At 35.8% G+C, this 23,845-nt stretch overlaps 2 protein-coding genes across 2 annotated transcripts; both read left to right on the forward strand.

The window, feature by feature from the left end:
• The first annotated feature begins 4,525 nt into the window (after positions 1 to 4,525).
• Positions 4,526 to 4,867, forward strand: LOC132733069 (ctenidin-1-like). The gene has a single exon (XM_060719653.1). The coding sequence runs from the start codon at positions 4,526 to 4,528 to the stop codon at positions 4,865 to 4,867; it is 342 nt and encodes a 113-aa protein (XP_060575636.1).
• A 5,753-nt stretch (positions 4,868 to 10,620) lies between these two features.
• LOC132733070 (myocyte-specific enhancer factor 2C-like) lies at positions 10,621 to 23,813 on the forward strand. The gene is made up of 8 exons (XM_060719654.1): positions 10,621 to 10,758; positions 12,267 to 12,384; positions 15,263 to 15,466; positions 18,744 to 18,884; positions 19,361 to 19,520; positions 21,539 to 21,723; positions 23,069 to 23,177; positions 23,698 to 23,813. The coding sequence occupies exons 2-8, from the start codon at positions 12,331 to 12,333 to the stop codon at positions 23,811 to 23,813; spliced, it is 969 nt and encodes a 322-aa protein (XP_060575637.1). The 5' UTR covers positions 10,621 to 10,758; positions 12,267 to 12,330.
• The last annotated feature ends 32 nt before the right edge of the window (positions 23,814 to 23,845 follow it).

A 23,845-nucleotide genomic window follows, 5' to 3' on the forward strand; every position in this document is an offset into this window, starting at 1 on the left:
ATATTGATCGTAGTCAGAAATTTGTTGCATAACACACGGCAAACATGTATCCATTTGGGGGAAAACATTCACAAACACCTTTGTTACTTTCTTCTCGGCACAATATGCATTGCATGAAAATTATAGTATTACATTGATTATTCAATTTGACCGCCAACAAAAGGTTATTTATGTGAAAGCTTCAACAGTTATTTCAAAACCTGCATCTAATATACATGTACTATAATTTCCATAATCAATTCCGTCAGACTTCGGTAGAATATGGCAGTTAACACAATAAACAATCAGCCACACTACAAACATAAAAATATTCACGACATTAGTTATGTACAAAACCTTTTAATCTTAGTGGTTGTCTTTTTGTGACTGTTATCATTTTCAGTCCAAGTGTATCGCATTGACAAATATATTTTAGGATTTTATTAATTGCCTGGGAAAAATCAGTCTAAAATCAGTGATATTTCATCTCAGGTCCACAGCCGCCAGATCTCATGTTACGTCGTTGAAGATTATATCACTATGCAGTGGCATGGGATAAGTATTATGTGCTGAGCAATGAAGATGGTGCCGTGTACAGTATGCAGTGGGCTATGTTCCTAAGGGCGTGAATGATATGAAATGTTTAAAGTGCCTACTAACGTGAGTGGTAAGCCTTGACTATTGTTTCTTGTGGTGTGAGTGGTTTGCACTGAGTATTTTTTTGGTGACATGAGTGGTATGCAATTTGTAAATTTTCTACAGTCGTGAGAAGTATGCAGTGTATAAGTTTCTAGTGGCGAGAGTGGTATTATACAGTGAGTATTCTTTCTAGTGACGTGAGCGGTATGCAGTGTGTAAAGTTTCTATTGTCGTAAGAAGTATGCAGGGTATAAGTTTCTAGTGTCGTGAGTGGTATACAGTGTGTATTGTTTCTAGTGTCGTGAGTGGTATACAGTGTGTATTGTTTCTAGTGTCGTGAGTGGTATACAGTGTGTATTGTTTCTAGTGTCGTGAGTGGTATACAGTGTGTATTGTTTCTAGTGTTGTGAGTGGTATATAGTGGGTATTGTTTCTAGTGACGTGAGTGGTATATAGTGTGTATTTTGAGTTTTCTAGTGGCTTAAGTGATATGCAGTGAGTATTGTTTTAGTGACTTGAGTGGTCTGCAGTGTTATGGTTTCTAGTGACGTGAGTTGTATGCAGTGAGTATTGTTTCTAGTGACGTGAGTTGTATACAGTGGGTATTGTTTCTAGTGACGTGAGTGGTATATAGTGTGTATTTTGATTTTTCTAGTGGCTTAAGTGATATGCAGTGAGTATTGTTTTAGTGACTTGAGTGGTCTGCAGTGGGGGCATGAGTGGTATATAAGAATTAATGTTTGTAGTTTCGTGAGTATTATACAGTGGGTATTGTTCCAAGTGGCGTAAAAAGTACATACAGTGGGAAATTTTCCTAGTGTTGGTGAGTAGCATTTAATGAATATTGTTCCTACAGGCTTTCTACTGCTTCTACCAAAAAAACTAGGGAAAAAGTAGGGCATTTTTTTACCAAAAAGTAGGGCAAAGTAGGGATTTCTGATGTTAAAAACTAGGGACAAAGTATGAATTTCTTACCGTTTTAGTTAAGAATTAGCAAAACATACCATCACCAAGACCACACCAGGCTGTGTGTATCTTCAGTTCAGTCCATGCTTGAAAGACATGCACCTCATAGGCAGAATTTTGCTGAATGTTTTGCCAAGGCACCATGAGCAGAGCTGCATCAGTACTAAGGCTGTAGTACTTAAGTACCAGTTCCAGTACTTGCCAAGTTTTGCAGTACCATTTCCAGTACTAGTACTTGATTTTAGCTTGGTACTGCAGTACCAGTACTTTTTTGGGGGAAGTAATTAAGTACCAATACTAATACTTTTATATATTCATCAAAGTTTGAATAAATACACAGTGTCATTCAAAATAATTGCAAACATTATTCAACAAAGAAATAAAATCATTTACTTTAAAGTTGACATTGCATTTTTACAACTTAAATGAACGAACATACTTTTTACAAACAATAATCATCATATATTCATGTCATATGTTATTGTTTTGTAACCGCAGTCAACTGTAATACAATGCAATAATCTTACATGTTAAACCCACCAGTCTTTTTGTTGCCTTTTACACCTTCACACCTCTGTTCAATTTATACCAAAGTAAATAACTTTTTTATGGTGCTAACAATATCACTTGAAATATGATTATTTAGAATAGAAGTAATTTATTAGTGTTTATTTTGCTCTTTTTTTACTAGTAAATACAAAGTAATAAGATTGCAATAAGGATATTTTACCAGTAAAGAGTTATTGACTCTGTTTATCTCAATTTAATTTTACTTTAAGTCTTTGGTGCTTTTTTATGATGAATACTATGTTAACATTTGAAGGAATATTGCAGCAAATTATTTATAGATTTGATAACTTACTTTTTCACAAAAATAAAATAATACGTGGAATTTACAGCTTTACTTTATGAGTAAAAATAATGACATTTTTATCAAAACCAAAAATACTGCCTAGTAATGCAGTAGCAGTACCACTTTTTTAAGACAGTAATGCAGTACCAGTACCTGAGTAGTAGCAAAATTTTGTAAGAGTAATTCAGTATCAGTACCAGTACTTGCAAAATTGCTCCAGTATATACTGCAGTACTAGTACCAGTAATGCAGCTCTGACCATGAGTCTTTCAAGGGTGGACATCACAAGGAGACACTAACACACACCTGAACTATTAATCAATTGCAACTGAAATACAACTGAAATACCACTTTAAATATCTTCTTTTTTTCCCATTTCATTTCAAAATGAAAAAGTAGGGATAATAGGGCTATTTCAGAAAAAGTAGGGCAAAGAAGGGATCAAAAGAAAAAAGTAGGGAAAAGTAGGAAAAGTAGGGACCAGTAGAAAGCCTGTTCCTAGTGCTGTGACAGGAAACAATTTGAAATGTTCCTAGTGGTTTGAGAAGTATTTAGTAGACAGTGTTCCTAGTGGCGTAGGTAGTTTTAAGTAGGTGTGTGTGCGTTATTCTGTCCATCCTAGAGTCTAAAGTGTCTTAAGTGGTTATTTATTTATTTATTTACAGTATATTTCTTTACTTACTTACATTACTTTACTTAACTTTTACTTTTACTTTACCCTACCCTACCCTACCCTACCTTACTTTACTTACTTACTTACTTACCATGCACTTAGCTTCTGGTAAAACGTGTTGTTACTCGTCTCTTAGACACAATGATAAAAGTGCAGAACGGGTGAACAGGGCCTTTCATTTCTAAACAGGAAGTTTTAAAAACTCAGCCTTATTGAAAATGCGGTACCCAATCATTCCACGAAGATCATTATTATTTTAAGAATAATTTTAATTGTTTCTTATCACAATAAACTAGTACAGAGTCTTTATCATCTCAAAAATCAATTGTGATTGCCAAATTATTTTTCTTAACAATAATTAGAACCTAAAAGACGATGATCTTTTCAGAAGAAAAAGATCACGACTTTTTCAATTGATTAAGCATGTTAAATTACTACGGTGCTCGCATACATTGTGTACATTTATCTTACTAACGCTTACAATGAATCGATCAATTTAGCTAAAAGCAAACAGTTACAAATCCATGTATCGGTTTAAATATTATAAAAACAGATTTGATATTTATTGATCGATTTCAGGTTCTGATTCCATGGTTCCTTCAACATTATTCCTTTAACATTCTCCTTTTTTGTCTTTTAAACCTTTCGTAAGAGGTCCTTAGTGTACATATATAAATAGAGTAATAATATCAGGTGGAAGAAAGCATTTTCGGTTCTTCTTTCTGGAAAGCCTGGTATGCTGCTGCTGCTGCTGCTGATGATGATGATGGTAATGTTGGTGGTGGCGGCGGCGATTGTTATGGTGGTGGCGTTGGCGATGGTAATGGTGGTGGTGGCTATGGTTTAGGTGGTGGTGGCGGAGTCGATGGTAATAGTGGTGGTAGCGGCGGAGATGGTAATGGTGGTGGCGATGGTGGTGGTAGTGGCGGCGATTGTAATAATGGTGGTGGCGGAGTCGATGGTAATAATGGTGGTAGCAGAAGCGATGGTAATAATGGTGGTGGCGGAGTCGATGGTAATGGTGGTGGTGGCTGAGTCGATGGTAATGGTGGTGGTGGCTGAGTCGATGGTAATGGTGGTGGCGATGGTAAGTTGGTGGGGCGGTGGTGTGGCGCGGCGATGGTAATGGTGCGCGATGGTAATGGGTGGTGGGAGTCGATGGTAAATGGTGGTGGTGGCTGAGTCGATGGTAATGGTGGTGGTGCGATGGTAATGGTGGTGGTGGCGGTGGCGATGGTGGTAATGGTGGCGGTGGTTATGGTGGGTGGAGGATGGTGGCGATGTAATGGTGGTGGTGGCGGACGGAGTCGATGGTAATGGTGGTAGCGGTGGAGTCGATGGTAATGGTGGTTGTGGCTGAGTCGATGGTAATGGTGGTGGCGATGGTAATGGTGGTGGTGGTGGCGGCGATGGTAATGGTGGTGGTGGTGGTGGCGGCGGAGATGGTAATGGTGGCGGAGGCGATGGTGGTGGTGGGTGGCGATGGTTATGGTGGTGGTGGCGATGGTAATGGTGGTGGTGGTGGCGGCGATGGTGGTGGTGGTGGTGGTGGCGATGGTAATGGTGGTGGTAGCGGCAGCGATGGTAATAGTGGTGGTAGCGGTGGCGATGGTAATGTGGTGGCGATGGTTATCATGGTGGTAGCGGTGGCTATGGTAATGGTGGTGGTGGCGATGGTAATGGTGGCGGCTTTGGCGGCGGCGATGGTAATGGTGGTGTTGGCGGTGGCGATGGTGATGGTGTGGTGGCGATGGTAATGGTGGCGGCGGCCGATGGTAATGGTGGTGTTGGCGGTGGCGATGGTAATGGTGTGGTGGCGGTGGCGAGGGTAATGGTGGTGGTAGCGATGGTAATGGTGGTAGCGGTGGCGATGGTTATGGTGGTGGCGATGGTAATGGTGGTGGTAGCGGCGGCGATGGTGGTGGTGGCGGCGGCGATGGTAATGGTGGTGGCGATGACAATGGTGGTGGTGGTGGTGGTGGCGATGGTAATGGTGGCGGGAGCGATGGTAATGGTGGTGGTAGCGGCGGCGATGGACATTGGTAATGGTGGCGGTGGCGATAGTAATGGTGGCGGTAGCGGCGGAGATGGTAATGGTGGTGGCGGCGATGGTAATGGTGGTGGCGGCGATGGTAATGGTGGTGGCGATGGTAAAGGTGGCGGCGGCGGCGATGGTTATGGTGGTTGTGGCTATAATGATTATGATTATCATGGTGGTAATTCTGGTGGTGGGAGTGATGGTTATGATAATGATTATGAAGATGATGATGATGACGACTTCGATGATCATGGTGATGACTATTATGATGATAATGGTGTTAATAAGTTATTATTGTTGCTGATGATGATGACACAGATTATTAATAATTATGATTGTAGTGGTGACGATAACGATGACGACGATGGTGATGATGATGATGATGATAATTATGATGATAATGATGATGGTGATGATGATGATGGTGATGATGTTGATGATGGTGATATTTTATTTTCTTGTATACTTTTCTTTCCTTTTCATCTTTATGTATATCAGGGTGTATATTTTTCTTACATAAAGGGACACGACTATGGTTTTCGACATGACGGGACTGGAGATTAATGTTCTATTTGATGTAGGTCTAGACCAATAACTTTTTTTTGTGCAAAATTTCAGATCATTTGCTCACTGCATTTTTCCATAATGGTTATTCTAATTGTGGAAAATTACCCATATATGTATGCGTTACAATTTCTTTCTGAGTATATTTCATGATAATCGTTCGCGTATCTTTCTTGGTGATTTAGGCAGTCCTTTTAATGAATGACAATAATGAATCTGGTACTGAGCATGCATACGTCTGAGTTTTAGTCCGCGGAGATTCAGTTCGTGGAGAATGCGGTTTTACCTTAATTGGGCTACTCTTCTTTGAACATTTACGATTTGATCTATTTATGTTTGGTGTGGGGAACCTTATTCAAGCTGAGGTCTGACTAATATTTGGAATATTGCAACTAAATGGTTATGTTTTTATCCTTTTTTATGTTTTCCTGAGATATCAACGCCCGGGTATTTAGCTGAGGTAACCGATTCTAATTCAATCCACGATGGTATTGTTGTGTTGGGATAGGATGATTCCTTTTTGTTAGCTGGATAACTTGGATTTTGGATGGGTTAAACTCCATGTCCCACTCCAAAACTCCTGTTTTAACCGATTTAGGTCATTTTGTAGAGTAACCAATTGGTCTGCGGAGAGCAAGTCAGTAAGTATTCTATTGTAAAATTGTTGCCGGTTTTTTTTTAAATCATTTAAAAATACAAAACAGGGCTCGTATTTATGTAAAATTGTATGTTGCAGTGACTTCTTCCTCAACTCAAGTTAAGAAATGGTGAAACCATTTAACCATTTGTGTCTGTCTTATTTTCTTATTGTTATTCAAGTATGCATTGCTGATACATGTGGTATGTCTTATAATCACAATAATTACCTTTTATAGATTAACATTTTTAATTATTAAATTATCTTATTCTTATATTTAAAAACAAGGAAATATCTAAAGGATAATAAAATAAAACCAACATTATATATAAATTATACAGAATTTTTACCTCCCTGTTGATTGTTTGTTGATATTTATTTTTGACACGCAGCGTTTTTACCTTTTAGATTAAATTTAATTTGGAAGAAATGGATCTCTTACTGTTAAAATAAAGATAAGTAGCCAAGAATTAATAGATTTTTTCTCCATTAACTTTCGTTTTGCTTCCATTATACAAGTATCTGAAGTTTATCTGATATCCTATACAATATCATATTTGAAGAAAATGCAGTACTAGCATCATTTGTATGCATTTTCTACCTAAATTAATATAACAAATTCTTTACTCTTTTAACTTGCATAAACAAAAATTTAATGAGTTAAAATGAAAGTTATTGAAGACTTAAGAACTTCTTTAGCTAATGAGATTAATGAATCATAAAGATGTACATCGGACAAATGATTTTAAACACCAAGTATATATACTTAAGGACAATGAAAACGCACGGTCGGGATAAATGCATTTTAACAAGGAAAATAAATTTCTTTTAAATATTTGTTCACAGTTTCATAAAACCGAATGCATTCCGGTCATTTCGATACCAAAGTTATAAAAAATGATTGCATTTTAATGACGTTATTGCATAATAAAGACAGTACCCGAAAAATCAAAAGTAACACTTTTGGCTAATTGTGATAAAACAAATTGGACCAATTCATGGTTACTTTATGACATGAAATTATTATTATTTTTTTTTAAACTGTTAATTATTAACTTGTTTTTCATAACTTTCTAGAAATGTTAGACACAAATGAGCAATTAAAATCTTTATGAAAATGAATATTAAACTATGCCAATGGTCAGTTTTAGAAATTGTAAAAGCTCACATAGAAATTGCATATACACACTTTTCCTCTGTAGAAGGTGCTAAATTTCAAACACTACTGAAGACTTGGCAATGGATCTACAAAGAAATAACCGCTGGGTGGATTTAGCACAGATTCAGTCTTGTCTATCTTACAAACAAAGCGCAAACCGTTTTGGTGTCCGTCGGTCTACACTTTCTCTGTTTCACCAGCGTTTTCGCACTAAACTACAGGCCGAATGGCGTCAGATTCCACAGGCGGCTATCCGCACCGTAAGGTCTATGAGGCGACGATGTACATCTGTAAGAGACGCTGATGGAGGATAGTGTCGTTTCTAAAGATCCCGACGGTGACATTACGAATAAACATTTATGAGTGACTTTGTTTTTGATTTTCATTTCGGTTTTTGCCTTTGTTAAGTTTGCATTACTGTCATGAAAAAGTGTGATTTTGGGATTTTCACCTTAGATTCTTCGATTTACAGGTGTACATTTGATTTATAACATTTTGAATTAGTTTCAGTTGTTACGTTTGCGTTTTGTATTAAAGTAATGATATATATCTAATGGAGTCGTTAGTGTTTTGTTTTCATGTAATAAAATGCACATAAAATCTTTTAACAGAATTTCTTTTCAGAATTCTGAACGACAAACTATTCCAAAGACAAGTTTTTTTACACTTTAGGGGATGAAAAGGTCTTCTGTACGTTTGGGATGCATACAGGAGTCACCGTATGCAATTGGGATAAGGTCCTAACTGCTGTCATTTATGACTGTTGACTGCAGTCTATTATCTGGAAGATTTAACATGTTCCCTCAAGGATAGGCGGCGATACCATCAGGCCAAAAGAGAAACTTAAAAGAAAGAACGACAAGAATATAGGCGATACTTAGAAGACCTAATCGATGCCAATGATCCAGCTTTAGAACAACCACCAAAGCAAAAAAAGGTTCTGGAATTACATCAAATCGTTGAGAAGGGACAACTGTGGGGTTTCACCACTGAAAGACAAGGGCAAGTTACACGCTGAATCAATCGACAAAGCTAACATCCTAAACAACCAATACCAATCCGTTTTCACTAGGGAAGACAAATCCAGCATCCCAAATCCTGAGGGCGAACCATCCCCCACCATGCCTGACATAGAGATAACCAACAAGGGAGTGCTTACACTACTCAGGAAGCTCAACCCAAAGAAGGCAGCAGGCCCAGACATGATCTCTGCGCGCATACTGAAGGAGATGGCTGAACAGTGTTCGTCATACCTGGTCGTCATCTACAAAAAGTGCCTCTCTTCTGGTAGCATACCTGAGGTGTGGATAACAGCCAACGTGTCAGCCATATTTAAGAAAGGGGAGCGCTTCAAAGCCAGCAACTATAGACCGGTATCCCTCACCTGCATAGCCTGCAAGATGCTGGAGCACATCATCGTCAGTAACATAATGAATCATCTGGACAGTCACAAGATACTAACCGACAGCCAGCATGGATTTAGAAGAAGGCGGAGCTGCGAAACCCAGCTACTAACGCTGACAGATGAGCTCACCAAGTCCATGGACCGGCGTAAACAACATGACCTCGCAGTACTGGACTTCAGCAAAGCCTTCGACCGCGTCCCACACAGTCGCTTGCTAGTCAAGCTCCATCATTATGGCATCAGAAACCATATACCCTGAAGTGGATTGAGGCATTTCTCACAGGCCGCACTCAGCGCGTAGTTGTTAATGGAGCAAAAACCGACCCAGCACCCGTTATCAGCGGAGTTCCCCAGGGAAGCGTGCTTGGACCCATACTCTTCTTGGTCTTCATCAATGACCTGCCACTTCATGTCACGTCCAAGGCCAGGCTCTTTGTTGACGACTGTGTGGTATACCGGGAAATCGCCACTGAAGAGGACTGCCACATTTTACAGGATGACCTGAAGAAGCTGGCATTGTGGGAGAAACGCTGGGACATGAGTTTCCACCCAGAGAAGTGCAGCATAATCAGGGTCCACAGGAAGAGGAACCCCATCATATACCCGTACTCCTTGAAGGGCCACACACTCGAGAAAGACTCGACAACCAAGTACCTCGGAGTCCATATGTCTGGAAACCTCTCCTGGAACCAACATGTTGACAAGATTGTGAATAAGGGCAACAGTACACTCGGCTTCCTTCGACGCAACCTGCGCATCAGCAATGAACATGTTAAGAGCACAGCCTACATGTCACTCGTGAGACCAGGCCTTGAATATTGCTCCACCGTCTGGAACCCTTATACCAAGGACCTTACACGCAAGCTCGAGATAGTCCAGAGGAGAGCTGCAAGATATGTGACGAACCGTTACCACAACACCAGCAGCGTATCCTCCACGATCCAACACTTGGAGTGGGAGACATTAGAGTCACGACGGACCAAAGCCCAGCTGACCATGATGTTCAAGATCACCAATGACCTTGTGGACATACCAGTCAGCGATTATCTCACCCCTGCCCCGAGCCGCATTAGAAGTGACCACTCCAAGAAGTTCCATCTACCATCCACATGTACATCGTACTATATATGTGCCTGGCCAGATTTTTGTCTATATCTCTTCCTTTTGAGCTATCCAACCTCTTCTAACTTTCTATCATTTCTTGTATATTTCTTTTTCTTGACCTAGCACCACCCGTCGCGTTATAATCAAATGTGATTGCGCCGACGTACGATGTAGATGTAGACAATTTTAAATTTTACTTATCGGTATTAAAATCTCCTTTGTGGTAGTTTTCATCTCTAACACGTCACATGACAACAAAATGACGTCAGCTCATCAATTAACTTTCTTTTTTCAAAATATTTCAACTATCTAATTAAAAACATTTCGGATTTGTTAAATATCAATGTACACAATTCTAGAAGTCAACTGGCCCTTAAAATTTGTATGATAACGCAAGTTATTTTTAGTTTGTAGATTAACCAAAGTACAGAAACAAAAATAGTAAATGCGTCCACCAAACAAATAGTCCATTAACAACCATTATTTTAATAAGAATCTGAACTCCTATTGTGTCTCAAAAATTATTACGTTAAATTATTTGTATATATTTCTATTTCTCTGTAAATGAGATTAATACATTAAGTTATTAAGACATTAATTTTATAAGATCCGCGCTACTTTTCCTACGCGACATCCATGTTGGAGGAGTCTATTTTTACCAACGTAAAATTTCCACTCCTAAAATAGCACAAAACTGAAGATATTTGCTGACAGAATTTACTGGACAGTAAAAATAGCAACGTAAGGATATTTATACACATCACATTTCTAATATTTGGTAAGATTCAGATGCCTTAATGATGATAATTTGATAAATTGTACATTACATTTTATGCAAAATCGACAAGAACTCCGAACGAGTGGAAATTCCCATACAAAATGTCGAAATCCGGCGTAGATCCAACGGGGAAGCCATGAACTATCTCTTGTTTTCTATTCCTTAATAGAGTTTATTCTAAAATTAATATTTTGTTGTGTTTATATTTACATATTATTTATAGAATGACCACAGCACGAGACCTAAGTTCTGTGTTTCATTCTGGACAGTCTCGTTGATTCTGACATGTTTGTTGTGGTCAAAAATTGAAGTTAAAAGTTTTTTCAGTTTTATTTAAAAGATGTTCAACTTCATCAGACTTGAATATGACAGTAAGGTTTCTACCCAAGTTTTACAATTATATGATTGAACATGATTGATAAAATTTAGTAAAATCTGGTGAAATAATTGAGACCCACTAACTAAACATAATTTTGAAATATATTGTTAAACAATATTTTAACATTTATACATCTACTTTCTCTTTCAGTGAAAGATATATTTAATATATAAAAACATCAAGCTTTATAGCCTGTAAATGTTTGTGTTAATGAACACTGTATATAAATTTGTAGTGCTAACTAATAAAGATCTATCAGTTTTTAAGTTAATTTTGGAAAAACTAATTTGTGTTTGAAATACTCATTGGCTATACAGACGAACAATCGTTTTAATTTTGCTTTTGTAAAAAAGGCAAAAAAAATATTCATTAATATCGAAAAATCAGAAAAAATCCTCTGACTCTGTCTAGGACAGCAATTATGTTAAATCATTAAGTTACAATTTCACCAATTAAAAGGAAATATTATTTGTTTTATTTGATTTGATTTGAATTTCATTGTTTCTGGAATCAGTTATCTGTACTTAATTTCTCTTAAACCAACAATCATAAATGGGGGCCATGGGGTTTCAGTTTGTATTTAAGATGATGAGTCAGAAAATTCCACCATTTTTCTATTTTTAGAAATTATGTCACACTTTACATTATTATTGATATGAAACCAAAGTACATGTAGGAATGATGAAAACTGTTACTTGACATAATTTTTAAGTTGTTATAATTATGAGACTTAATTTAACAGGCTTTTAATGCCCAGGTGGTTTAATTTAGTATGATTTGGATTTCAACTTGTGTTAGAAATTGTATATAAAATAATAAATGCTGGATTAAATACATGTTAGAGTGTTTTCTTGAAAGGTATTCATTTGAAGTGACTTCAAGTCATCATCAAGTTAAAAGTTAATTAGAAAGAAATTATATTAATTATAATACAAAGACAGTTGATTTTTGAGTATGTTAAATATTAAAAAAAAGAGCAATTATCTTATTCATATGAATAATTCAGACTTGCCTTATTTAATGTGTTGTCATCAAGTTGAAATTAACATGTAAATGATTATATAATTAAATGATCTCTTTTCTTTTTTTCAGGTTATCACTTTATTCAGAATAATTGTATATCACGTCTTGTATTTGAAAACAATAACAAACAGTCATGGGTCGAAAGAAGATTTCCATCACTAGAATTAATGATGAAAGAAACAGACAGGTAAGTTGTCATCTAACAGTGTTACATGTAGTGGTTTTGTTGCTCTTTATCAGCACTTGGGTCAGTATTATGTATAATTATTCACTGACCTTAACCGTTTTTCAGAAAGCTTGTTTTTATTTCATGGTAATTCTGTTTCACAGTGCACATCCATTTAAGCAAGGCACCGGATCCATAGCTGAGTTGGTAAGGGTGTCACCTTTTAATTACTCAGCTAGCATACAGTATAAAATTAGATATTAGTCTGATATATGTATATAAGTTGCTAACGTAATATACAAGAGAATATAGCCTTAATCAGATAAATATGACCTGAGGTGCTAACCAAGGGTTATATTTGTTAGCAAGGCTATAATATTCTCCCTTATATTCAGTCAGTACTTATATAATGAATTTTTAATAATGCAAATTGTTATCAACAACAAGTGCATAAGAAAACCCAGCAACTTTCAACAGTTTTCAGAGAAGAGTGGGGAGAAGGTGCACAAGTAAATAAGACAACATACATACCACAACTTAGTTAAAGCTGCTCAATATTGAATAAAAAGAATTTGAAGAAGAAAGTCATCATACCTGTGAAACTTTTAATTATTTTTTTGAGGGGTCATTTGAAATGAGAAAAATGCCATTAAGAACAAAACACAATGTGTTTTGTTCTTTATGGCATATATTCTCAGTTCAAATGACAATGATAAATTTTATGCACCTACCTGACCTACCTAATCCTGTTATCCCCTAGTGGGGCAAAGGGCATCCACAACAGCTCTCCATCTGGGTCGGTTCATTGCTGCTCTTTTTGCTTCTGCCCAGGTGATATTGCAGCTTTTCAACTCAGCTTCTATTGTTCGTCTCCAGGTTGTTGTTGGTCTGCCTCTTCTTCTTTTACCTTGAGGATTCCAATCCAATGCTTGCCTTGTGATGTTGTGTTGGGGTCGCCTCAGAATGTGTCCTATCCAATGCCATTTACGTTTCTTGATGGTGCTTGAAATAGATGACTGGCCTGTTCTATTCCACAGATCTGAATTACTGATCTTGTTTGGCCATCTGATTTGTAGAATCTGTCGGAGGCATTTGTTGATGAATACCTGCAAGTCGTGTTCGTTTTTCTTGGTTTGCTTCCAGGTTTCTGATCCATACAAAAGAACTGATTTGACATTGGTCTCAAAGATTCTCAGTTTGGTCTTTTGTCTGATGTTCTTGTTTTTCCATAACGGTCTGAGGGTCACAAAGGCATGCCTGGCTTTCCCAAGTCTCGATTTGATATCACTGTCAGCTCCTCCATTCTTAGAAACGATACTTCCCAGATATGTAAACTGATTGACGTCTTCGATGGATTGATTGTCTAGTGTGATGGTCGAATTGTTCTGGGTATTTATTCTTAAGGACTTGGTTTTAGAAGTGTTGATCTCCAGGCCTGTTGATTTTGCTGTTGTGTAAAGAGCCGATGTTTTCTGTTGGATCTGCTGGAATTTGTGGGATAGTAGGCTCACATCATCTGCAAAGTCAAGATCTTCAAGCTTGGCAGTGAGTGACCATTGGATGCCTCTTGGTGGTGTCATGGAGGTTCTCATAATCCAGTCGATGACAACCGAGAAGATAAGAGGTGACAGTAGACAACCCTGGCGTACTCCTGTATGTACACTGAAGGATGGTGAAAGTGTGGAGTTGTGAATGACCTGGCATTTGTTGTTGTTGTATAACCCTTGTATGATCTTCACAAGTTTGTCTGGTATGCCGTAATGTCGTAGCACCTTCCACAAAGTGACTCTATCAACCATGTCGAACGCCTTTTTAAAGTCAACGAAGTTGATATAGAGAGGTGATTGCCATTCCAATGACTGCTCTATGATGATACGTAGAGTGGCAATTTGGTCGGTGCATGAACGTCCACAGCGGAAGCCTGCTTGCTCATCACGTAATTTTTCATCTATTGCCCCTTTTATTCGTTATAAGACCACTCTGGCTAGGACTTTGCTTGGTAGAGAGAGCAGTTGTATTCCTCTCCAGTTCTGACAGTTGCCTAGGTCTCCTTTCTTTGGAAGTTTAATGATGTAGCCTAAACTCCAATCCTTAGGTATTTCTTCTGTTTCCCAGATGTTGTCCAGGAGATCTTAAAGGATTTCGTAGGTGACCTCTGGGTTGTTTTTCATGACCTCGGGTGGAATCTGGTCTGGTCCTGCTGCTTTTCCATTCTTGATCTTACTTAAAGCTTTCAAGATTTCATCTTTCCTGATTGGGCCTACATCAACATCTAGGTCTTCACCAGGTGGTAAATCAGGTGTATTTTGAACTGGTTCGCCATTCAAGAGGTCTGCAAAGTGGTCCTTCCAACGTTCGAGTTGTTTATCCAGTCTTGTGATGTTATTCCCATCTTCCCATCTGCGTTGTAGAAATACATTGTTATTTATGAATATCTTATTTAAGTTCTGCAGGGTATATACAGCTTAGTATACAAAGTGTTTCAGACAAACATAATTTGAGAAATTTATTTGCATTTTTAAACATGTAAAGTAAAGCCAGTCAAAAATCTTTCAAACAAATTTATAACACAGCAATAAATGAATAATAGACAACTAATAGTAGACGGCTGTGTGTGAAGTTTATACAAACTCTATAATTATCCAATAAAAAAACAATGTTTCAAAAGTGCAGTATTATAAATATATTATATGAAAAAAGGCCAATATAAGCAGAAGATCAGACAGATGCTGCAATCAAGCACACTTATAATGTTATTTATTTTAATTTAATGTACATGTATACAAGATTGAATTTCGTTTTTCTAAATCATTTTTTTCTCCATAGCTTTCAGTCTGTTTCTTATGCTTGGTTTCATGCATGTATTCTATTATGTAAAAATTGAGTTGATTATTTTCAGGTGACATTCACTAAGAGGAAGTTTGGTTTGATGAAAAAGGCGTACGAGCTGAGCGTCCTATGTGACTGTGAGATAGCCCTTATCATCTTCACGACCAACAACAAGCTGTACCAGTATGCTAGCTCGGACATGGACAAGGTTCTGCTGAAATATACAGAATATAACGACACTGTTGTCAGCCAAACAAACAAGGATATTATTGATGTATGTATCAGGTTATCTTTTGTGTCTTTTTCTATAAATTGCTATTAAAAGTATAAATATAAGGGAAGGCAGTTTCACTATCTTATTAAAACAGCATGCCTCCAGATTCATGCTAATTTTCATGAAAATTTTGTAAATGTATATATAAGTAAAATATTATGAAGGGAACAAAGAAAGTTTTGTACATATTGCAAACGGCACTAACAATTTGCCTTATGTACCAGAAAGAGCTCAAAATATGCAAAAGCCCTTACTGCATTAGTCATACAGTAGAAATTTGCTGATATGTATTTATTGCAAAGTCAGTCATTAATCGCATATAATGTACCACGTACATTATTACTTGAATCTTGAATCTTTTTACTATTCTTAAAATCTTATTCTTAAGTACATTTTTTTTCCTGAGTTTGATTTTCTTGAATTATATTTGCTCATCTGGAGGCATGCGGCTCTAAAACAATCAGTCAACACGGTTAAAATTGTAAAGGAATGATTGCTTACTATTAATTAGATAATAAAATAATAAACCAATCTTATCCACCCTGTCTTATGAGGATCTTTGATCATTGAATGTCCAGTTTTTGTCATCAGTCACCTTGTCACTGAACCAAGTGATTTTTGAATAGAAGTTGTGTACTGGTAAACAGATTATCATGCTGGATTTACCTTTGTTGAAATTCTCTTTTAGCCAAATCAAATAGGTGTGAATTTCTGATTTTATACAAAATTTCACCAAAATAGCATAGCATCATGCATATGAAATCCTGTAGCCAAGTTATTCTTATTGCAGTCAAATTAATAAGAAATTCAGCAAATGGATAAAATGGCTAATGGTAGAGATCTGATTATTAATTGTTAAATTTCCAATTATTCTGTGTTTTTGTCCCAACTTTGGTAAATAGTTCTTTATAAAACTTATATGTACAGTACATAGATATGCTAGAAATTTCTTTTTTTTTTACCAAAAGGAATATCAATTGGGCACAAGTGATTTTTCCCCCCAAATTTAGCAGGCAAATTTTATTGCTAAAAAACTTCTTGATGGGAAGTAAGGGTGGGGGTGCAGGACTTACTCCAAAAAGTGTAGGGAAAACACTAGAACAACCTGGTCTGTACCTGATTGAAACATATTTCTCTTTTGTTGAAACAAAAAATAAAAAATGACAGCTGTAGATGTGATTTATAAATTGTAAACAATATATGTAATTTGTATACTTTTTACAACGTCACTGTGTGGATAATTGAGTATGTGCACATTGATAGCTTTTTATTGATATTCTTATCAGTATAGTGTTTAAATACAACATGATAAAAAAAATATTGAACTTAATCATAACAAACATACAATATTGATCAAAAGTTGTTATCATAATAAAAACACATTGTGCTTTATACATATTTAATACAGCATTGGAAATTGAACATTTTTACAGTCACTTAAAGCAGCTGGCATGAAAGTGCAGTCTGACCAGGCTCTTTACTGTTGGTAGCACAATTTCTGTAATCCAAAATTCATTACACAAATTCAGCAGTTTAAGACATTACACAAATTCAGCAGTTTAAGACATTACACAGGGTTCCCACGGTCAGGGAAAAGTCAGGGAAAAATGAGTTTTTTTCAAGGTCAGGGAAAAGTCAGGGAATTTTGAAATTGGTCAGGGAAATTTGAAAAATAAGCAAAAGTCAGGGAAAAGTCAGGGAATTTTGTAGAAAATAATGTTTGTCAAACAGCAAGAAGCAAAATCAGTAAAAGCTAAGGCAGTTTCTTCCATTATTTTGGGTATCTTTATTGTTATTTTTGATTATGAGCTTCTGTTTTATTTTTATATTCTTTTACTCTTAAAAATGATTATGCTTCTGCCTGAAGATTTTGTCATATTAACAGTAACTATCTTTTTAAGAAAGAAGCTAAAAGGAGTTTAAGCATCCCTTGTCTCCTGAGCTGTTTATGGTTTGTTCTTGTGAAAGAGGCTGATAATCTGCTCAGGAGGCTGAAAAAAGATGAAAATGGACTTGCTTGTGAAGTCAAATGCCAAGTGCAATGCCTTCAGGGTCAAGGTCAAAGAAAAGTAATAAAAGAATCCAGTAAAAAGATATTGAGAAACTTGAGAAAACACTAAGTGGACTTCGATTAAGTACCAATCATTTTAGTGCCATGTTGTGTTTTTGCACACATGCATTAAACCATAACTTTGAGATACTAACTGCCATAGCTAGTTTATTAGAAGTATTATTAGCTTTTACTGCATTTTGCTTTTTCTGTAGCCACTTCATTACCTGTCTTATTGTTTCTTGTTTAACACCAGTTTCTATTGATTACTATCATATATTTTATTAAAATGCAGGCCTGTTTTAGTCAATCCTCCATTGATAACACTGCTTTGTATTTTTAAGAGAATGAAACATCTTTTAGCATGACATGTATTATCAAATACTTTACAATTTGGATAAATGTACTCGTACTTGTTGAAAGTAAACAAGTAGCTTATGACAATTGCTCGCTAATATTCATGTATTTTTTTCTTGAATAATTTAAAATAAAGAATTGAGGAAAATAGGTTGGCTGTTTGGGGAGGAGGAGGTCGAAATACATGTATAAAAAAATACATTAAATGCTCTAAGATTGTGCAAACTTGACGCTGTTATTGGTCAGGGAAAAATGGTTTTGGTCAGGGAAAAGTCATGGAAAAGTCAGGGAATTTTGATTTCTCTTCTTTGTGGGAACCCTGTTACATTTAGTTTTTTTTCTTCTTACTGTTAAATTATGTGTATAAGCTATGTGTTAGTGTTATATTAAAATCTTATTGAAGTAAGTATTTTGCTTGAAAAGCAGGTCTCTGTTCCCGCATGCCCCCCTAAAATTGTATAATAGACTTGGCCGACAGCTGCTTCAAATTTGTAATCATTGCTTGTTAAATTGATGAATATAAAAGATAAAACAAAAATTAGCTATGCAATACAAAAAATAATGGCTGAATATAGATATCATCACTTAAGTGTAATAACTATTAACTCCTGTTAAATTTGTTAGGACTTAACCCATTACTGCACTAGGGTAGTGATATATGAAAACAAGATGTCATCACCAGGACAAAATAATGATCAATACTACTGGTTTCGAACCAATAATGTTTTTCATCAGGACTTTATAGGATTCCCATGTCAGACTGTGCTGGCTAGTAAAATCAATGGCATAGTACACATGTACCTGATGTAAGACATTGTCCTTGGTGCTTAAAATCCAGATTTGGTAACAACTTGTTTGTTTCACTGGCAGATGTTGAACAAAAAGGGAGATAAGGCTGAACTCGACGATGATGACGCCCAGTATATGTTGACACCGAGCACCGAAGAAAAGTACAAGAAGATAAATGAAGATTATGCCAAGGCTTTATCTGGTGAAACCTCATTAAACATGGTAAGTCGGTCAATAGAATGAAAAATAACAGAGGCTGGTTGAAGTTAATAAGGCGATCCTTGAAAATTTGAAATGTGATCAGAATTTGAAACCTGATTTGTCTGTGGGAATTATAGGGTAAATTTAGGTTAGATGTTGTATGAACAATTAACTTGAAGTTCGCTTAAGTCCTATGTCTGCAGATCAAATTTAAAAAGTTCAATTAGTAATTTAAAGCTAACGTTTTTGCCAATATAATTTTATTGTAATAAAATAATTATAATATAGATTGAAATTATTGGACTATACGCAAAGTATTTGTTAATAATGTTAAAAGTGAACTAAAGAAAGAGCATGTCATGTTGTAATATATTGTACTTTGTTTAATTCGTTACTAATATTATTTTACTAATGTGGGATTTTAATCATTTTTGATAAATGATTTTTAATTAGTCATTAAAATGTAAACTAATTGTTATGAAAATTGTGTTTTTCAGTTTGCAAATGTGCAGCAGCAGCAAGGTTTGCCTGTATCGGTACCGGTACCCAACTCAGCTTACACTACGGCACAGCAGTTCACCAGTCATGGTAGCAATATAGTTCTAATACCATCTGCTGGGAACACGGCCACTGTTGGATCATCACATAGCCCAAATAGTAAGTGTAGCTGTAAAGTATCTAGAGGTGTCAGGCCTTGGCAAATCAATATAATGAGTCTTGATAATTTGAAGAGGCATGCCTATTAATAGCTGTTAGAAATACCAGAAGAGTATAAAGTTTGCCAGTCTACATGCTGATGATTTAAGTTATTGTTAAAGGGACTCCACTGACGTTTTATTTTGTTGTTTTTTTTAATGTTTTCCACTTACAGGGACTGGAAATATTTTTTTCGAGTTTTGTTAACCATTAAGTATTGATAATCATTGTTATTGCGCTAAAAGACCCAAAAATAAAAAGCATTTAAGGCTTTTAATTCAAAATGAGAATTGATCTCAGAATTGATTTTTATGCCCCCGGGCATATAGTAATTGAACCGTTCGTCCGTCCGTCCGTCTGTCCGTATGAGGTTAACCTAGAACGACAAGTTCTACCTGTACAAATGGCTTCTTAGTTTACACTCTTACTAATCAATACAAAGTACATGATCTGGTCAAATTACTATGGCTTCCATATTTACCAAGTTATTGCCCTTTTCAGCACTTAGAAAATGAATAATGGTTAACCTAAAACGGCAAGTTGGAAATATCTTAATTTCTATCTATACTAATGGCTTCATAATTTCCACACTTACTTATCAATACAAAGTACATGATATTGCCAAGTTATATAACTGTGTCATCCATATTTCCCAGTTATTTCCCTTTTTTCACTTTGAAAATAGGGCCTTGTCTGGTTAACCTATTCCGGCAAGTTGGATTTATCGTAAATTTCTCCTTAATTTATTTAATGATATCTTGCCTATCTGGTTGGTGGATACTTTTAATGGTCCTCTAATTTTTTGTTGAGTAAGTAGTCTCTAGGGTCAAGGTCAAGGTCACTGGTTTAGAAAATAAATTTAAACATTTTTGCTCATACAGCCTTTATTTTTTGGTTGATGTCTTTCATGTTTAATACAAACATGCCAAGGGAGGTCCTCCTTCTTTGGGTATAGTAAGGGGTCATTTGGGTCAAGGTCAATGTCACCAATGTCAAGGTCACCATTGTTAAAAATAGATTTTTACAGGTGTATTAACCATATTCTATAGACAGATGTCATTTATAATTGATAGGAACATAAAATTTGATGGAGTTAGTAGTCTTTGTGTCAAGGTCACCAGTGCTAAAAATAGATTTTTACACTTTTGCTCATACAGCCTTTATTTATTGACAGGTGTATTTCATATTTGATAGGAAGATAACTTGTATGGTATTCTTCCTTTGGATGGAGTTAGGGATCAGTGTGTCAAGGTCACTAGTGCTAAAAATAGATTTTTACACTTTTGCCCATACAGCCTTTATTTATTGACAGATATATTTCATATTTGGTAGGAAGATAACTTGCATGGTATTCTTCCTTTGGATGGAGTTAGGGGTCAGTTTGATCAAGGTCATCAATGCTCAAAATAAATTTTAACATTTTTGCCCATACAGCCTTTATTTATTGACAGTTGTATTTCATATTTGGTAGGAAGATAACTTGCATGATATTCTATAGGTGTCAGTGGGTCAAGGTCAAGGGTGCCAAGTATAGATTTCTTACATTTATATATATTTGATAAAGTTGAATATTTATCACTTCACAAGTCATAGCAATGACTTGGCAACTTATATATTTCACAATTACAAAATGCCATGACTCTGTCAAGCTATATAACTTGTGTTTACAATTTTTTGGCAATGTTTCTGTCCATAACTGAGTGAATGGGTAAACATTTTTTAAAACATTGCTACTGACAAGAATCGGAGCCGGGGGCATTTGTGTTTAACAAACATGTTCTTGTTTCAATTTATTTCTGATTATATTTTTGTATTATCTTTTGCATACTTTTGCAATTCAAGTGTCCCAGTTAATCTATGTAAGTATTATGAATGTTGTGTTTTAAGGTTTTTGGTAGTATCCGATTTCCATCACTAGTTTTTGGACTTTAGGAGAGCTCCTTAATGTAATTTATTGTTACATTTTTTATCATTTTCAGTTGTGAATCTGAGCCCAGCACAAACACAGAACCGTGTAGCTGCAAGTCCGCAGACCAAGACCAGTACATCACCGGCACCTGTGTCTGTTCAGCAGTCTAGGGAGTCAACTGATGACAGTCCGGGTGGTGGGAGGGGTCGACCCAATCTCAGAGTTGTCATCCCTAGAGATTCTGGTACACCTCAGGTATATCTATAAATAATAACTTTGGTAAAAATGTTTACTTAGAGTGATATTATGCCCATCAAAGTGTGACTGATCAGTGAATTGGTGAAAATCATATAATAAGTTTGACATTTTTTGCCATAATTGTGTTCAATTTTATATTCTATTATGAAAAATTAATCACTAATGGAAATTTCTATAAACATTTTTGTGAATGTGTAGGTAATATTCAATCCTTAAAAAGAGTGGGACAGTCTTTTCATAATTCAGGCCGTTTAATATTGTTTCATAATCATGTTTCATAATCAGTTATTGCCATATTGGTCACTCACCATTATAATAGTCAATCTTTTGAAATATAGAACCAATTCGAGTCAACTTGATATAAATGAGCATAATGTCACTTTAACAACTTTTGGTTAGTCTTACATGGGACCTTTGTTGTAATATGATTTGCATTTATACTTTGTAATCTATACTTTCCATGGATTTTCTGTATATTTGTGTAGATTTTAGTGTAAAAAAAAAGTTTGAAAAACAGCAGAATCTGCCTTTAATGTGTTATTAATGTGTCCGTTTGACCCTTGAAATGACTCTTTGAACCTTCAAATTTCCAAAAGGCCTGATTTGACCCACAGGATTATAGCTGGAGGGTCAAATTTTGTTAAAATTCATGGGGATTTGGCCTTGTAGTTGGTAGAATTTAGTCAAAATGACCCTCAGGATTTCGTAGCTAGTGAACACCCTGTACAGTTATCTTAAGATGATGTCACATATTGGTCTTCCATAATGGTGACATCATAATATTTCATATATAGGAGTATGAAATATAGTTATTACATTGAAAACAAGCATTATAGAGTGATGGAAAACAGTTTTCACAGTCAAAGTGACATAATCATGATAATATAATTATTATATGTGTACCTTCATTTATTGAGTCTATTGAAGTGTAAATCAAGGCAAGGTGTTGTCTGGACATTGGTGCAAATGATTTAAATTGACTGGTAGTTTCATGATCCATGTCATTTGACAATGCTGTAGTTGCAGCACATTTAGTAAATTGCAATTTATTTTATGAATAGTAAATAGAAGTTGGCTTGATGCCTGTTCTACTGAACCAGATGGTTGACAAATGCATTTGATCTTGGCTTAATTGCAACTTGGATCATCTTTTAAAGGTTTTTATTACATGTACCTATTAAATCCTGATACTTTTGTTTCAAAGCAAGATGATTTGAAGTTTGAATTTTATCATGATCCTTTACAAGTAGGTGATGGTGATTCTCTTCATACATGAATATTACATGTTAGTTTTTAGTAATAAAATTTTGAAACTTTTTACACCTAGAATAATTTTTTTCAGCTGCAACAATTAAAACAACTAAGCACGGCTTTAGAAACTCCTGTTGTTTCTATAGCAACGCCCAGTGGAACAGGCCTGCCATCCAATCTTCAATCAGCTTTGTTACCAAGTAAGTCAATTAGTCCTTTGTTACCTGTCAATTAATCTTTTGTTACAAATGAATTTTATTCTTTTCATTGTGACCAAATAAATCAATTATTCCTTTGTAAGACAGTTATTCTTTTGTGTTTGTTAACAAGTAAGACAGTTATTCTTTTGTGTTTGTTAACAAGTAAGACAGTTATTCTTTTGTGTTTGTTAATAAGTAAGACAGTTATTCTTTTTGTTTGTTAATAAGTAAGACAGTTATTCTTTTGATTTTGTGAAAATTGTTCACTGTGATGTACATTGTCAGGTATCTACTAAGTGTTAGCAGGTATAATATAATGACTGAGTTACACCACCAAGAACCAGTCCAGTCTGTACTTCTACGCTCGTCAATATCGTCAGACTTTTTTCTGAGAGAATTTTGTAAATCTATGCAATCTTTTAGTAACATTTCTTTCAGTGTAGTGTGTGGTATGAATCAGTTTTAGGTACTGTTTTAGTATTGAAAAACTATTTCATGTTGATTGTTTCTTCTTTTTCAGGTGCATTAAACATAAATAGTGCGGATCTGGAGTCATTAATGCAACCATTATTATCTCAGATGAACGTCGGACCTCTGACAGCAGCTGTCCAGGCTGCTGGAGTGCTGACAAGGTAACTTTTTTATGATCTCTGTAATAATAAATGTAG

The sequence above is a fragment of the Ruditapes philippinarum genome, unplaced genomic scaffold (genome assembly GCF_026571515.1).
Source record: "Ruditapes philippinarum isolate M1 unplaced genomic scaffold, ASM2657151v2 ctg467_1_1_1_1, whole genome shotgun sequence".
Classification (NCBI taxonomy): domain Eukaryota; kingdom Metazoa; phylum Mollusca; class Bivalvia; order Venerida; family Veneridae; genus Ruditapes; species Ruditapes philippinarum.

Coding starts and splice junctions, on each gene's coding strand:
- LOC132733070 (XM_060719654.1), top strand. CDS start 12,331: ATGGGTCGAAAGAAGATTTCCATCACTAGAATTAATGATGAAAGAAAC. Junction 12,385..15,262: donor ATGATGAAAGAAACAGACAG/GTAAGTTGTCAT, acceptor GATTATTTTCAG/GTGACATTCACTAAGAGGAA. Junction 15,467..18,743: donor CAAACAAGGATATTATTGAT/GTATGTATCAGG, acceptor TTTCACTGGCAG/ATGTTGAACAAAAAGGGAGA.
- LOC132733069 (XM_060719653.1), top strand. CDS start 4,526: ATGGTGGTGGTGGTGGTGGCGGCGGAGATGGTAATGGTGGCGGAGGCG.